This window comes from Aethalodelphis obliquidens, unplaced genomic scaffold (assembly GCF_003676395.1).
Source record: "Aethalodelphis obliquidens isolate GAN/ISIS:26980383/991018 unplaced genomic scaffold, ASM367639v1 scaffold10, whole genome shotgun sequence".
Taxonomy (NCBI): domain Eukaryota; kingdom Metazoa; phylum Chordata; class Mammalia; order Artiodactyla; family Delphinidae; genus Aethalodelphis; species Aethalodelphis obliquidens.
Window position 1 is genome coordinate 40,638,302 of NW_020837954.1, and position 16,528 is coordinate 40,654,829.

Genomic DNA, 16,528 nt, shown 5'->3' on the forward strand with positions numbered 1-16,528 from the left:
AGTAAGGACTCAATAAATAATAGCTGTTTGTTGCGTATAATGGGAGAATGATATTGTAAAAGTCAGATGTGGGGTGAGAAGCAATATTGGTGGTTAACCTATCAAGGACAGGCTCACTGATGCTCCAGGGTAATTTCAGTGACATACAGGAGGTGGCTGGGTTTTCTGAAGCCATGTGGCTCCTGAAGAAGGGAAAGGAGATTTTTTTTAAATGACAATTTTTTTAACCTTTTTTTTTTTTATTTAAGTATAGTTGATTTACAGTGTTGTGCTGATTTCTTCTGTACAGCAAAGTGATTTAGTTATACATACATATACATTCTTTTTTTTTACATTCTTTTCCATTATGGTTTATCCCAGGATATTGGATATAGTTCCCTGTGCTATACAGGAGGACCTTGTTGTTTATCCATTGTAAATGTAATAGTTTGCCTCTACTAACCCTAAACTCCCAGTCCATCCCTCCCTCCCTCTCTCCCCACTGGCAACCACAAGTCTGTTCTCTAATGACAAATTTTTATTATGGGAAATTCTAGGCATATACTCAAGTAGAGAGACCAGTACACACATCACTCAGCTTCAGAAATTATCAACATGTTCACAAATCTTACTGCATGTATCTCCCTCCACTCCAGCTCCTCGCCTCCTGTGGTGAAGTGTTTTAAAGCAAACCAGAGGCATTATATCATTTCACCTGTAAGCCATATGTATCTCTAACAGATGACATTAAAAAATACTATCAAGACTCCCTGCTTCCACTGCAGGGGGCACGGGTTTGATCCCTGGTCGGGAAACTAAGATCCCACATGCTGCACGGAGCAGCCAAAAAAATAAAAACTAAAAAAATTAAAAATAATAGGGCTTCCCTGGTGGCGCAGTGGTTGAGAATCTGCCTGCCAATGCGGGGGACACGGGTTCGAGCCCCAGTCTGGGAAGATCCACATGCCGCGGAGCAACTAGGCCCGTGCGTCACAACTACTGAGCCTGCGCATCTGGAGCCTGTGCTCCGCAACAAGAGAGGCCGCGACAGTGAGAGGCCCACGCACCGCGATGAAGAGTGGACCCTGCTCGCCGCAACTAGAGAAAGCCCTCGCACAGAAACGAAGACCCAACACAGCCAAAAATAAATACCTAAATTAACTTAAAAAATAAATAAATAAATACATAAATAAATAATAGGGACTTCCCTGGCGGTCCAGTGGTTAAGATTCCATGCTCCCAATGCAGGGGGCATGGGTTCAATCCCTGGTTGGGGAACTAAGATTCTGTATGGCCCATGGCGTGGGCAAAAAAAATTTTTTTAATAAATAATTTTTTTAAAAATTATAAATAAATAAATAAAAATAAAAAATATGTTATCAATCTAGAAAATTAACAATTCTTCTTTAAAATCACCTGATAGTAGGGAGACCATATGTCATGGTTTGGGACAGACCAAATTTATGCTTGTTGCCAAACATAATTATTAATAGCACCCTGGAAGGGGGATTTAAAAAGTCCTGGTGGTGGATGTGTCTTCCGGCCCTTCTCTGCTTTGTGCCCCCTCTGCGCCTGTGTCTCCCTTCTCATACACACTCATACATCCTTCTTCATTTTCTCATCCCCGACCCAGGTTTTTTTTCTCTAAAAGATGTTCAGGAGACATCTGGGTAAATTCCCCTGCCTGGAAATATTATAGGTGTCTCCTTGGCTTGTTCTGAATTTGTCTAAAGTGTTTTCTAAAGACTTGTGGTTTTCTCCAGAGGCTACAGCAAAATATCTACCAATTTTCTGATTTGCATTTTATAACTTAAAGGAAAGAGTGAGAATCCGTTCCAAAACAGGATGATTTGATGACAATATATGAAATCCCAACTAAATAGAAAGTTTTCAAGGAAATTTGAAGCATTACATTTTCGTTCCATTTTTTCCCATCTAAAATCTGTACAGTTGTAAAGAATCAGTACTCACCTGGGAACCAGGGTTCCGCCTCCAGTTAGCCATGTGATCATGGATGAATCTGTTACCCACTTTAAGCCTTCCCTAAACACCCTCCCCCCAGCATAGTCCACTCCATATCTCTGCTTCCATTTATCTGCGTATTGATTAGCAATTGCGACTACATTGTAATTTTGCAATTAGACTTTACTAAGAGTTCTTCAAAAAGACAAGGGCACCTCTCTCATTTCCCTTTGCATCTCCAGTGCCTAGAACAGTGTCTGGCACATAGATGTTTGTTGAATGAATAAATTTTTGTTAAATGGATAGTTGAATGAAAAACAAATGAGCCTTACTTTTCACTTCTGTAACCATGAGACTAGGTTCTCCTTGCGGTTTCTTGGGTTTTGTGATTTCCTGAGGTTGCACAGCTACCTTCTGATGGAACGGGACATGCTGAGCTCAGAGAGCTGGCCATGGGACAGAGGGAGAGCCAGACTCACTTACCTTCCCCCGCCCTGTTTCCTCTGTCCTCCTTTGGTCTCCTCCTCCTTTCCGCAGAGAACTCTTCCTCACACACTTACTTATCTTTTCCCCTCTCTGTGTGCTGGCCCTCAGGGCTCCCTGGAATCTCCAGAAGTTGCTTCCATCATGGCAGAACTCAAGGTGGAGACCAGGACCAGTGTGGACTGGCAGAAGCGCTGCCTGGCCCTGGAAAGCCAGCTATTCCGGTTCCGCCTGCAGGCCAGCAAGATAAGGGAGCTGTTGGCCGACAAGGTGAGTCCTGGAGAGCAGGCAGCCTCTAATGTCTCTGCAGAGGTCACTGTCAGAGAGGGAGAGTTGGGGAAAGCCAACTTTCTTTTTTCCTTTTTTTCCTGATTGGTTGATAGATTGAAATATATTTGACATATAACATTGTGTTTGATTGGTTGATAGATTGAAATATATTTGACATATAACATTGTGTAATTCAAGGTGAACATGTTAATTTGACCCATTTATATATTTTAATATGATTGCCATTGTAGCAGTAATTAGAACGTCTATCATATTCCATAATAATCATTTCTTTTTAGTGGTTGGAATAATTAAGTTCCAGTCTCTTAGCAAGTTTGATGATTATAGTACAATATTGTTGTCTGTATTCACTATACTGTGCATTAGATCTCCAGGGCTTATTTATTCTCTGTTGCAGGAAGGTGAACTTTTAATAAGGTGCTTTCCATTCTTGTAAAATGAAACCCAAGGTAGTTTGTTTTTTCAAAGACCAAATTCTAAGCAGTTGACTAATCTGTCATCTTGCATCCTTTCCTGCTCTGCTTCTCCATGTGACACACCAAAGAAACCATACAGGTCTTCACGGTCGTGCATCATCTCTTGAGTCACGTGTATGTACAGTGGAGGTTCTATTATTCCCCTAACATTTCTTCCTCAATGTGGGGAAGGACGATATTTTAGGAGAGAAGAATGGATATCCCCACCCTGCTGCTCACCCTCTATTAAGATTATGAGCTGTGGAAGGCAGGCTGGTTTCTGGTGACAATGATACAGATTTTGGAGCCAGACCTGCCTGGCTCTGCCACTTCCTAGCTACGTGACCGTGGGCAAGTCCCTTCACTTCTCAGGCAGGGACACACATGTCTGCCTTTCGGAATTATTTTGAGAATTGTATCAGATGACATATATAAAGGTTCTGGCATAGAATCGGTTTTAAATGGGAACAGTTATTATCTTTACAGGTTTGGGTGGGCTGGGCTGGGAAACTGACCATTATTCATAATGTTTCCATGGGAAGATACATTCTAAACGGCTGTTTTCAGAGGCATTTTGGAGCATAACCCATCTAGAAAGTGGCAACCTACACTAAATTATATATATCTTAATTGAATCAACCATTCTGTCTATAGTTTTGTTTACAGTAGCCATCTGCTAGTAAACCCTTCTTTCCTAGTACAAAAGTAAAATTCAGTCCACCTCTAAGTAATGCCAAAGTCTTGATGAATAAAGCCTGCATAAATGACCTGTTTTCTTGACAACCCCACAACCTGGAGTCCAAGAAGACCAGTCATTGACATCACCTCTGCCCTTCCACTGCTGAGGGGAGTGGCCCTAGACTAGCTTGGACTAGAATTCATGAACCTTGGGTGTGCTGGCATTGCTGTCTCCTAGTTCAGGCTTTGCAGACTGGAGACTGGCAGGGTTCCTTTGGGTGTGGTTCAGGTACTGCTAGTAGAATTCAGCCACCTCGGGGAAAGGGAAATAAACCTTAGACACTGGTGTGGTCCTGGGTCCCCCTATGCCAGAAAGCTAGAGTGCTGGTTAACCATGTATGTTCCTGGGCCCCACCCCAGTCCTCCTGATGCAAGTCTCGTGCTGCTAATTATCTGTATGTTTCAGAAGCGCCCAGAAGTTGGTCTTGTACGCTATCAAATTTGAGAACTTTGTCTTGTGTATGGAATTGGAGGTGTGCGAGGGAAGGAAGGGATAAGAAGGGATTGATTCAGCCAGCTGGTCTAAAGCACATCTCAGAGCCAGGAGACTTCTGTTTCTAGTAATAACCTAAAAATGACCACCATGAGACACCTACTCATACTAGATTCAATATTTAAAATATCCTTCTAAGTGCAGAGCTGTGTACTAAAAAAATGAGAGGAATCCTCAGGGGGCAAAATGAAGAGGAAAAACCAGAGTGGAACTCAACACTGGCAGCTGAGTTGGGACGGGTGAGTGTGACCTCCCTTTAGTAATGCAACTGTCAAGGTTGAGTTTTAACATCTGTGGAGACAGAGATGAGGTCTGGCCAGTTGGAGGCTGGAGCTGAAACTGAAACTTCCCAGGTAAAGTCAGGACTATCAAAGGAATTTACACGAAATAAAAAGGTGCACAAGGAGAAGAAAATCACCCACCAGCACAGGGAGAAGACAGAACAGCTTCTCATACTTAGCCAAGGCTCTGGGCAGAAAAAAGAAAAATAAAATGAAAATTGTTTCCCAAGAGCCTGATGACGTTAGTGGTTTAACATGAGAATTTATACTATCTGTGTGGATTAGGAACATGAAGTTCTGGGCCAGTGATAACCCCAGAGACCTTGTAGAAGCAGACACAGAACCTCTTCTGGAGGAACAAGACCTCAGCCCTGATTACACAGGATCCCCACAGAGAAAAATAACGTCCTTAGTGAAGATGAATATATGATCCACGATGACTAAATACTTGGGAGAATAACCCACAGTGAGAGAGAGTCCACGTATGCAACAAACAACTGGACTCGATCACCACAAGAATTTCTAATAATAGAACCGTTGGCAACACACTAAATCAATGTGTTCAGAACTATTGAAAGGAATTCCCTGGCGATCCAGCGGTTAGGACTCTGCTTTCACTGCCGAAGGCCTGGGTTCAATCCCTGTCGGGGAACTGAGATCCTGCAAGCTGCGTGGTATGCCCCACCCCACCAAAAAAAAACTATTGAAGACATAATAAAGTAATTGAAAATATAAGACAAGAACAAGACACCATCCAAAAAGGTGAGAAAAAGAACCAAATAGAACTGCCAGAAATGAAAAATGTTTGCAATGAAATTAAGTGTTCAGTGGATAGATTAATGTCAGATTAGGCACCACGTGAGACAGACTTCACGAACAGAAAGATAGACCTGAGGGCAGCATAGAGAGATGAAGACACAGGCTGAGATGTGGTTGCCAGAATGGCAGGATCCTTATAGAGATTCCAGAAGTGGAGAAGAAAGTGAAAGAGAGGCATGATTCAAAGAGATAATGGCTTTAAAGTTTCCAAACTGGGTGAAAGACTTAAAGCCTCAGACTTAGGAAGCAGGATAAGACCAAGCAGTATATATGTTTAAAAAATCCATTCCTTTTCATGTAACATTCCAGACATAAGCAATCTAGCTCTGGGGGGAGGTCTGCTACATGTTTGAAGGTGGTTCACCCTCATGTCCACATTCCAACTCCTTCCCTTTGATAGCACGGGCCAAAGGTTGCCTTCATTCCTTCTGCTCACATCCCATTGGCCACTTATTCATGTGGTTATACCAGGCTGCAGGAAAGATTGGAAAGTGTAGTCTTTATTCTGGATAATGATATGCTCTGTTAAAAGTCAGAGTTCGTATGAAAGAGCAGTGGAGAACAGAACGTGGGGAACAAAGAGCAGTCTTTAAGTCTAGATTTTAAGTCTAGAATAATAGAGATAACAAATAGAAATAGAGCGTATAACTTTCAAATCAGGAGAGCAGCTACTGGAAATGGAATAAAGTCTATTAAATCCAGGTGAGGAAGAGAGAAAGGAGTATAGGAAAAAAGTAGGAAATACAAAGCACAAAATGCAATGGTAGCAATAAATCCAAACACAACATTTTAAACCAACTATACTTCAATTTAAAAAAACAAAGAAAGAATCCAAATATATTGGTCATAAATAGACCTATACAAGAATGTCCTTTGCAGCAATGATGCATGAAAAATTGGAAATACTCTAAATGTCTATCAACGGGGGATGGATAACCATGTTGAGTGTATTTGTACGATGGAATAGTACATTGCAGTTAAAAATGAGTCAAGTAAAGCTACATGTATAAGGTCAATAAATCTCAAAAACCAACATTGAACAAAAGAGATCAGAAGGATATATATATAGAACAATACAGTTTATATAAAGTTTTAAAACCTGCACAAAACAGTACTCTCTGTTGTTTAGGGGTGTATACAAATGAGGCAAAAATGTAAACACAGCCAAGCATAGGGTAAGTACACTTGGAAGGAGAGGGGTAACATTGGAGAGAGGTACACTGGAGGCTTCACATGTCTGTTGTGGTCCATTTCTTAGGAACAGCAGAAGCAGAGATGACAAAAATTAAGATTTGACCAAGATGAATGGTGGATACATGTTTTAAAAAAATATTCTCTGCATGTTTCTGTTGGCCTGAAATATTTCATGATAGAAAAATATTTTTAAATGCCTTCCTCCTCTATTCCCCAGGGGCCTCAAACACATTATAAACAAACACCCTCTTCTTCCACAGCCCCTTGGGTCTGGGTAGGTTGAACTTCTATAATATCGGCCCCTTCTTCTCTTCCAGACTGTATTTGCTCACCAGCAAAGTAACCAGAATGCCCTCCCATAACAATGTTGGGGGCTCAGAGCGTGACTTGGGTAAAGAAAGGAGAAGGGTATAGACACAGGGCAGAAGAGCCTGGCGGTGTGGGAGGGGAGAGAAAGAAATCTCTACTAGGAATCATGGGCTGGGAGACCTAAGTAGGGAAGAGGGCTGGGACATTAGTCTGACACTGGACCTCTTGGCAGGAAACCTTAAGGCCGTAAACACCATGTTGCTCAATGTGAGGGCTGTGCCTATCACCTGCTGTCATCCCCAAACCAGTAGGCCGGGTTCAACAATTCATTAGAGGTTTTCCCCAATACGTCAAGGTAACTTTCAGGTCAGAGGAAGAGATGACCCAGATTTCTCAGGAGAGCTCCTGCGGGCCTGGGCCCTGGTCCCCGTCTCTGTTGCTGCTCCCAGAACTTACTAGTTAGTCATCGTCAGCACCCACCTGCACCCAGGTGAGCCAGGTCAGCTGGGTCCCTCTGGCCAGCCCCCGCCCTCGCCTGTCCCCTCCACCTCTGCCGTTCCGCACAGCCCGCCCGGCCGCCCGTGGAGATTGCATTGCCTGGATGACGGATGGCCACTCACTCGCTGCAGGCGGTCGTATAGGGCAGGCCAAGCCTGTGTGTTTCCCAGGGGCCCAGCCCTGCCTGGGATCAGATACTGCACACTGGCCACTACGGCTTGGAAGCAAGCCCTCCTCCTTCCCCACCGCACAGTCTGCTCGTACCTGACTCCCTCTTGCAGAATTGCCATTCGAGACAGGATAATCCCTCACCTAAGGGTGAGGAAGGATGAGGAGAGGAGGCAGCCCTAGACCTTGCTTCCGCTGGGACACCTGTCACCGTCTGATGTGCCCTTGCCCGGGCCACCCTTTCTGAAGCCAGGTGAGCTGTGGGTCACTTTCCATCCAGCACAGAAGTTGAGGGAGTGGCTCATGTCTTAGAGCTCACATCTTGTCTGCTCTTGGGAACCGTTTCCCCAGCGCTCTTCTTGGTTGAAGAAGTCACAGAGGTAGTCAGATCAATCTAAAAACTGATGCTCTTCTACGAGCTGGATATTAAAAGTCCCTTGGACTTTGTTCATTCTTGCTAAACTTGTGCCTCAGTTTTCTCATCAGAAAAGTGGGAGTATACTGTCTATACTCAAAAGAGCTTTGTATCATGATGAATACATGGCATCAATATTAGGACTAAAACAAGTTTAAAATTTTTGATTTATTTACTCCCTCTCTGCTTCCAAAAGGGATTCGAGTGCATCTATTAAAGAGAAGACATTACGTAGTAAAACATCCGTCATTTTTGAGCTTGAATAGTTTTCACTGAGGCACCTCTTCCCGAAGCCTGTTCCGGTGGGACTGTGTGCACTTCCTCTTTTTCTAGAATCCCTTACTAGTTTCTCCAACCAATGTTTTGAAATACAGTAACTCAGTTTTGTATTTATATACCAAAAATTTGTGCTTCAGGACTTTTCTTTGAGTGTATAAATGGTTCAGTTCAGTCCCTTAAACAAAGGAACAATGACTATTGCTTCTCCCCGCTCTGACCACGGATTATACAGAGGCGGTGATTCAGTTTAGACACCAGCTTCACAACGTGCTGATAGAACACAAGGCCCAGAAAAAGATATCCTTAAATACCTCAGAATTTGTGAAAAGGCCAGGTACTATAAAAGGAGGATACTAGGGCTGTCATGACTAGTTGGAAATAAAATCTGCATAAAGTCATCACAGAATCAGCCTTAGAAGATCTCCTTGCTGATGGATCCGATATGCTTTGGGAGTAGATGCCTTCTAGAACTTTTATTCACTGTGTATGAGTGCATACGTGCGTGCGTGTAGAGAAATTTTTTTATTCTCCTAACCCCCATTTTTAATAAGGCCCACTATAGTATTTCTCAGGAACCATAGTCTTGCTAGAGCTTTGTACTCCTATAAAGCCATTCGAGAAGGATCCTGTGCCAATAGGGGCTCTGCCCTGGGGTGCTTGCTTTGTGTTCAGCGGCCAATCTAGTGTTTTTCAGAGTGTGGTCTGTAGACCACCTGCATCAGGATCACCTGGGATATTCTTTTCAAGCACATTCCTGGGCCATGCCTCAGACCTGCTAAATAAAAACCTCTATAGTCAAGGCCCAGGAGTCTGTAACAAGCTCCATGTGAATCCTTACGCCCCTGAGGGTGCAGAACTCTTGCCCTGGCCATGTCCCTGGGCTCATTCCCCTGTCCTTCTAGGGGACGCCTTGGGCCCTTTGGGCCCCGGGGGGGGTTGGGGGGGGGGGGGGGGGGGAGCAGTGGACCCACAGACAAGACTTGGAGTCCTTTCTTTCCTGCCTCTTCTGCACTCAGACAGCAGGGCGGCCCCCCAGTTTTATCTTGGGAATGAGCATATGATTTCAATTGAACAAAAGATTTGATACTAAAAAAACAAAAAGTTGAGAATCATTGTCTTTGATCACAACAGAGTTAGAACCATTTAACGGCTAAAACTGTGGGTTGCAGTCTCAAAGGCCTGCACGTAACTAAACTTACATGAGTGAGGATTCGGGGCAGTGTGCTACCGCTTGAGGAGGAAGCCAGGTATTGCCATGAGAAAAGGTAATCCTAGTGTGTCCAGATCTCCTGAGTTTTCAGGAGAAGCTGGAAATCGGGGATTGCATGTGGAATCTGGGTTTTTACGGGACGTGAGATTTGGATGTGAGGGGCACGGTGGCAAAGAGTATAATAGACTCCGGAGCCAGTCCTCCTGAGTTTGAATCCCGGCTCCGCCTCCTAGCTGTGTGACGTTAGGCAAGTTACCTAACCCCTCTGCGTCAGTTTCCTTATCTGTACAACAGGGATAATAATAGGACCTGCCTTCTAGGATTGGGTTGAAGATTAAATGAGTTGATGCACCTAAAGTGCTTTAGCCAGTGCTGGACACATAGCAAGTGGCCTTGTTTAGCTGTATCTGTGTCGCCACAATGCCCGCAGCACTGTAGGTCTTACGTGATGCTCTGTAGGCTAATAGTTGGCAACCTCTGACTTACAGCCATTCTTTCTGTAGATGGATCATAAGTAGGATGGCCGGGTAATTTATCATCTAAACCGGGACGCTTTGGAGAGAGAAAAGAAGGCTCTATTACTAATTATTCTGGATGACAGGTGACCACTGGACTGTCCCGGCAAGCTGACCCTGATCCTAAGTGCCACCTTTGTATACGAAAATCCAACAAGTGGCTTATAGCTGCGAACTGCTCAGTAAGTGCCAGGTTGTGCACGTGAGCTTGACATGAGGCATCTCCTGTGATCTTCACAGCAGTCCTAGGAGGTGGATACTAGGAGGTGGTGAGGAAACTGAGGCAAAGAGAGGTTAAGAATTTATCTAAAGCCACACTGGGGTGGAGCCAGTCGGGCTCCAGAGCCTTAGGCTTACCTGTACCATTCTCTCCAGCCGGTGCAAAGCAGTGGTAAGAATGTTGAACCCTTTGCAGAGGGATAGCTGAGACCCAGCCTGGCGTGGCTCTGGGCTCAACCACCACTCAGCACGCAGGTCTGTGCTGGGTGCGCAAGAGGGTGCCTGCTGCCTTTGGGGCCAGTATTTCACAGCGTCACCGCGTGTAACAAGGAGCTGTGGACATGGGGATTAAATACCAGGTCGGTGCCCAGTGCATTTCATCAGGTCGCTGCAGCCTGTTCTAGGGTGGCTTACGAGTCTCAGGTTAAGTTGCAGCTGGTGAAAGTAGATCCTGCCTAAAAGTCAGCTGCCCAAACCTGACACCGCCCTGGCTGGTGTGTCAGCCAGACCCACAAGCTAAAAGGATAGCTGAGGACACGGTCCCAGGGAACCCTCTGAAAGGAGAAACAGAACCCAAATAAGGGGGGCCTGCGAGTAGCTCAGCTTTTCAGAGGTCCGGGTGTGGCCCTCTGAGTGAGCATAAGGAATGATCTGCCGTCATGAGAAGTGTTGATGCTGGGGTTAAAAGAAGAGTTTGAAAACCCCAAACATGATATTCCGGCATAGACACCCCTGGGAGTGTTCCAGTGGCAATGAAGAAAATGTGTTTTCATAAAAACAGAGGGAAACATGATGTTAAAGAGATTCTCTTCAAACAAGGGTGGCGGGATGTTGGTAATTGTTGGAGCACAGTGATGGATACATAGATGGTCACTGTACTCTTCTCTTTTAAAAAACTTCCAGATGTTCCAAATAGTTTTAATGTTCAGAAATTCACTTTAGAGAAAAGAGAATACTCTAGCATAAAGGTGAATACAGAACGCTTTGAGTCTCGAGTGTCCTTGCCCGGAAGATAAGAATGGCTGGAGGGTCGGCAGCAAGGAGGACCAGGTGTCTGTTGGGCCAAGACTGGGAGGAGACCCTAGGCTCCGAGGGGCGCCTTCCTTTCCATCTGCTTCGCTGATAGCATACCTTAAAATATGTCTAATATTAAGATCTTGGGGGCATAAAATACTCACCATGTTGTCAGTGACAGAGTGATTTCTGCCTCTGACCAGTGTTATTGACCACTCTTGACACAAATGGAAATGCCCAAGTGGGAGGTAGGACTCAAATACATTCTATTCATCCCTCTACCTTGGTTTCTCCATCTGTAAAGTCACGAATATGAATGATCGTTTCCTATGGAAATCATATGTGTTCTGAGCTACAGAGCAGATGTCAGATCTAAATGAAGGTTAATCTCTAACAAGGACCTACTGTAGAGCACAAGGAACTCTGCACCATGTTATGTGGCAGCCTGGATGGGAGGGGAGTTTGGGGGAGAATGGATACCTGTGTATGTACGGCTGAGTTGCTTTGCTGTGCACCTGAAACTATCACAACATTGTTAATCGGCTATACCCCAATATAAAATAAAGAGTTAAAAATAAGTAAATTAATGAAGGTTAATCTAGGAAACTTGTCAAGAATCCAAAGCCTTCCCATTCAGTATTTCATTGTATTCTTAAAAATTAAATGCTCCCAGTAATTGTATTAGTTAGGGGTGTTTCTGATGAGGGCAGAGACACCAGCTCTGGCCAGCTTAAGCAAACAGGGAATTTATTAGGAGGAGCCTGGGACATGTCAGAGAACTGAAGAACCTGTCTAATAATCAGGACTTGGTAAAGTTTGTGCACGTTCTCTGGTGCAGCCCCCTGGCTCTCATCTCTGGCCTCTTTTTTTTTTTTTTTTTTTCTTTTGCGGTACACGGGCCTCTCACTGTTGTGGCCTATCCCGTTGTGGAGCACAGGCTCCGGACGCGCAGGCTCAGCGGCCATGGCTCACGGGCCCAGCCGTTCCACGGCATGTGGGATCTTCCCGGACCGGGACACGAACCCGTGTCCCCTGCATCGGCAGGCGGACTCTCAACCACTGCACCACCAGGGGAGCCCTATCTCTGGCCTCTTAATCCCACATTTCAGATTCCTGGGGAGAGAGAACCTGATTCGCTCCGGGGGGAGAGAGTCGAGTCTGGTGCCCAAGGGGGAAGGGTTATATAGTACTAACCTGGTCATGGGTTATGTGTCAACCACTCCCCCCAACCCCGCCACCAAGTAGAATTTTTTTGTGTTCTAGGAAGCCACCCCTATAACCATAATATTGGTTTATTCTATGCTGTTACCTCCCCCATAGCTACAAAGGGCCAAGGACTGTGTGATCTTGGAAAGGCCATCTGGCTGTAATTGATGCCTGAGTCTGGCCAGAACCAACCCACTCTCTCAGGCTTGAGTCAAGAGGTTCCATCATAGGGCTTCCCTGGTGGCTCAGTAGTTGAGAGTCCGCCTGCCAATGCAGGGGACACGGGTTCGAGCCCCGGTCTGGGAAGATCCCACATGCCGCAGAACGGCTGGGCCCGTGAGCCTTGGCCGCTGAGCCTGCGCGTCCGGAGCCTGTGCTCCGCAACGGGAGAGGCCACAACAGTGAGAGGCCCGTGTACCGCAAAAAAGCCTGAGTACAGGAATGCCTGTCAAAGATGGTCCTGTCTATTGGGAGCCCAGGGGGCATTTTTGTCACATGGGTTGTAAATCTTAAGTTTTATTTGGGATCCTCAGTCCTTTCAGAGGGACTGTGTACTGAAAACATCTGTCTCTCCCCAACCCCAAGGAGGAAAAAAACGGATGAGGGAAGGCAGCCCTGAGAACAGAGTTTCCCCAGGTTCTCAAACATGAACTGCTCCCAGGTAACCCTCCTTTCACTGTCCAGCACCAGGCTGGAGGGCTCCTTCTCTTTCATCTTTTAATCAAGGAGGGAAAGCAGCATTTCAGCTGAGCAGATGAGAGGTTGGGAAAGAGAAAAAATTAATTGCTCAGTTCACTGGTAAATATCAAGCCAGGGTCCAGGCCAAAGGGAGAGGTTGAGTAGCCAGAGAAAAGGCCAAATCTGCAGAGATAAGGTGGGCAAGGGCTGGACTGGAGCTTGGGAAGCAAGGCCCGTACAGCCTCACGGAGGACAAGGCTGGGAGGTTATGCCTCTAGTGTATTTTTCCTGCATACCTGTTGCCCTGGGGCAAGGCAGGGCGGGGAAGGAAGCAGTTGCCTGACTAGGCTGTGGCCCATGGCGTTTGGTAGGAGAGTGGAATGTATGACTTTGCTCTGCTTCCGCAGGACTTTTGTGTGATGGTGTAAGGTTTTGGCAGTGCACTCTGAGCCCTGACCAGGGGGAGGGTAGGAGCTGAAATCCAGCTCACACTTCACTCAACGGGCTGTGAGCTCACGAAGCTGCAGAGATGCCGTGTGGGCCGTGGGCTGGTGAGCTGCTCCTTAGGCTTCACCTTAGATCTGGTCCCTGATGAGGCTCTGTGTATGAGAACATTGGTCCCTTTTCTTGGGCCAGTTGGCGTGGCCAGTTGGCATGGCCAGTTGGCATGCGATTCCAGGCTGGTAGCTAGATAGAATTTTTTTTTAATGTGCTTAAGATTAAAGAAGTCAAATAAGGTGATACTTGTGAATGCCATTTGCAGTCAGAGGCATCCTTGAAAGAAGGGGAGGCAGTATTTGTCCCCAGCCAGGGAGCCATTCTGGAGGAGGAAGGAATATCCGACATGATGGGGGCTCACATGGGAGCACGTTCCATGCCAGGCACGTGGCAGGGCACTGCCTGCAGCCCAGTGCTGAGAGGAGAGGGAGGTCTGGGAGAGGAGCCTGAAAACAACAGTGAGGGTGAGGATGCCTCAGGAAGAATGATGGTGGTACTGCCCCGGCTCCCCGGGTGCCCTACACAGGGAGAAAGACCTAGGCTTTTCCTCACTCAGCAGAGAGGACAGCAGCTCTAGGCTCTTCACCTGCCCAAGAAATTCAGGATAAGGGAGCCGAGGGCTGCCATGGCAATCTTTACCCTGACATCCTTGAGCCCCTCGAGATGGGCAGTTTGAGCCTGGCCTGCGTGTAGCATCTGCACAATTCACATGCATTGCCTTGATGCCATGTTCACAGTAGGGACACTGCACCTAGATCTCCCCTTCCTCTCTGGTTGAGCAGATGCAGGAGCTGGAGCAGAGGCTGCTGGAGGCAGAGCAGAGAGCAGAGGATGCGGAGACCCAGGTAACCGGGGAGGGGATGGCAGGAGTGTGCAGCGGAAATGACCATTGGCCTTTCCTGACCCTTTCCATGGTCACACATGGACACGTCACACCGATAAGCCTCTTACAGGGACGAGGAAAACCAGCAGTCATGCGTTAGACCTTCTGAACAAATGAAGGTGCCTGGGGCTTTCTGTGGGCATGAAGGAATCTTTGGGTAAGGGTCAGTGCAGTGAGCAGGTGAGTGGCTTCGTCCAAATAGGCTAGGTTATGCTGAGTAACCAATGAAGTCTGACGTGTCTGCAGTTGATCACATTTAGTTCTCACTCATGGTACCTCTCCATTGAGGGTAAGCCAAGGATTCTGCTTCACACGGTGATTCAGGGGTCCAAGGTAATGGAGCTGCCCATCTTCCAGCGGAACCAGCTAGAACATGCAGCCTCCTTGGTTGCCGTGGCAGGGAAAGAGAGCTGGGTCCTTGTGCGCCAGCTCTTAAATACTTCAGCCCAGAAATGACTGCGTCATTCCACTCAGGCCCATTGGCTGCAGTGAATTCCATGGCCATCTAACTCCAAGAGGGCTGGAAAGTATTGGGAAGTTCACGGACATTCAGTGGGCAGCATATGTCTCTGCCACAGTGAAGCTGGAGCATCTCCTCTCCAGGGCTGTTTGACCTGCCCAGCTTGTCCCTACTGGGGCCCCCAGAGTTAGATGGCCCTACACCCTGCTTTTCCTTCCTTGTCAATTCCTTCTTTTGCCCAGATGAGGCTTAATAAGTGATCATTGAATTAATTGGCCCCAACTGCCCTGGGTATGGGCTCTGCCTGAGAGTCACAGATAGGGGCATCAGGAAGCATCCCATCCCATCCCATCCCATCCCATCCCATCCCATCCCATCCCAGGCTGGAGGCCATTTCACACACCGTACCCCAACCCTGTGAGACAATTGGTACTTTTCAGGTGGGTGTGATGGAAGAGAAGGTGAAATTGTCCAATCTGAAGAATGTGGACTCAGCAGGCAGCCTGCACCGGAAGTACCAAGAATTGCTGAACGCCATGCAGGGCAAAGACGAACTCATCGGCCGGCTGGAGGCACAGTTGGAGAAGCAGGTAAGTGCCAGTGCCCCCCTGCAGCGCCTGCACCAGCTGCCCACGGCTGCTTGAGCAGAGCCCCTCTGCTTGGGCCGCCGGTGGTGGGGACTCTCTCCCTCACGAGACTGTTCTTTCTCGTGGAGATGTATTGGAAGGTGCGTGAAGAGCCAGGCATGGGGATATGGTGGGAAAGGGACCTTGGAGGCTGACTCATCTGGGTTGAACCCCCCTTTAGCACCAGTGAGCAAATTACTTAAGTCGCTGATTCTCGTTTTACGCATCTGTAAAATGGGGGTTGTACTACGTCATAGGGCTGTCGGCAGAATGAACTCAGGGAACCTGGGTACAGCATCAGACCTGAGGTCGGTGTTTGGTAAGGAGAGCTTTTCCTTTTCCACCCTGGTCTTGTGCCCTGCCGACCTGTGGGACACGTAGTAGCAGAGCAGCACAGAGCTGGACCATCAGCCTTGGCCAACTGCCCAGCCAAAGTTTCTCAATGAACCTGAACAGACAGAGACCAAAGTTGCCACCTCCTCTGAAAAGCGCATAGGAGCCCAGGAGAGGCCACTGCCCAGTATTCCAGCCACAGTCAGCATCTTTGTTCTGGAGAGGACATCTGGAACACCCCCCTGCCAGTCCCCTAGGCCCAGCTTCCCCTTCACAATCCCATTAACTTCATCCTAATTCTGTCCCTTCCCTCTGCCATTGGTCTTACCTACCCAGCTTTTCCCTGGTGCCAGAGCTCCATTGTTTCCAACAGAAAACCTCACAACATGGCCAACTTGCAACTTTCCACATGTGTACTCTCCATGGAGGTCCCAGCTAATCCTGCTGGTGCCTTCCCACTATCATAGGCACATTCGTAATCATTCATCAACAGTCACCGAACATTTCCTTTGTGGGACGTAC

General features: G+C 46.9%; 1 protein-coding gene across 1 annotated transcript in view; it reads left to right on the forward strand.

Annotated features, from left to right (window-relative positions):
• The first annotated feature begins 2,468 nt into the window (after window positions 1–2,468).
• The window catches only part of PLEKHH1 (pleckstrin homology, MyTH4 and FERM domain containing H1), a 42,950-nt gene continuing 28,890 nt past the window's right edge, over window positions 2,469–16,528 (forward strand). Inside the window, exons 1-3 of the mRNA XM_027111568.1 lie at window positions 2,469–2,694; window positions 14,487–14,549; window positions 15,488–15,637. Coding sequence (XP_026967369.1) covers window positions 2,569–2,694; window positions 14,487–14,549; window positions 15,488–15,637 — 339 coding nt within the window. The 5' untranslated portion in view covers window positions 2,469–2,568. The remainder of the gene's footprint in view (window positions 2,695–14,486; window positions 14,550–15,487; window positions 15,638–16,528) is intronic.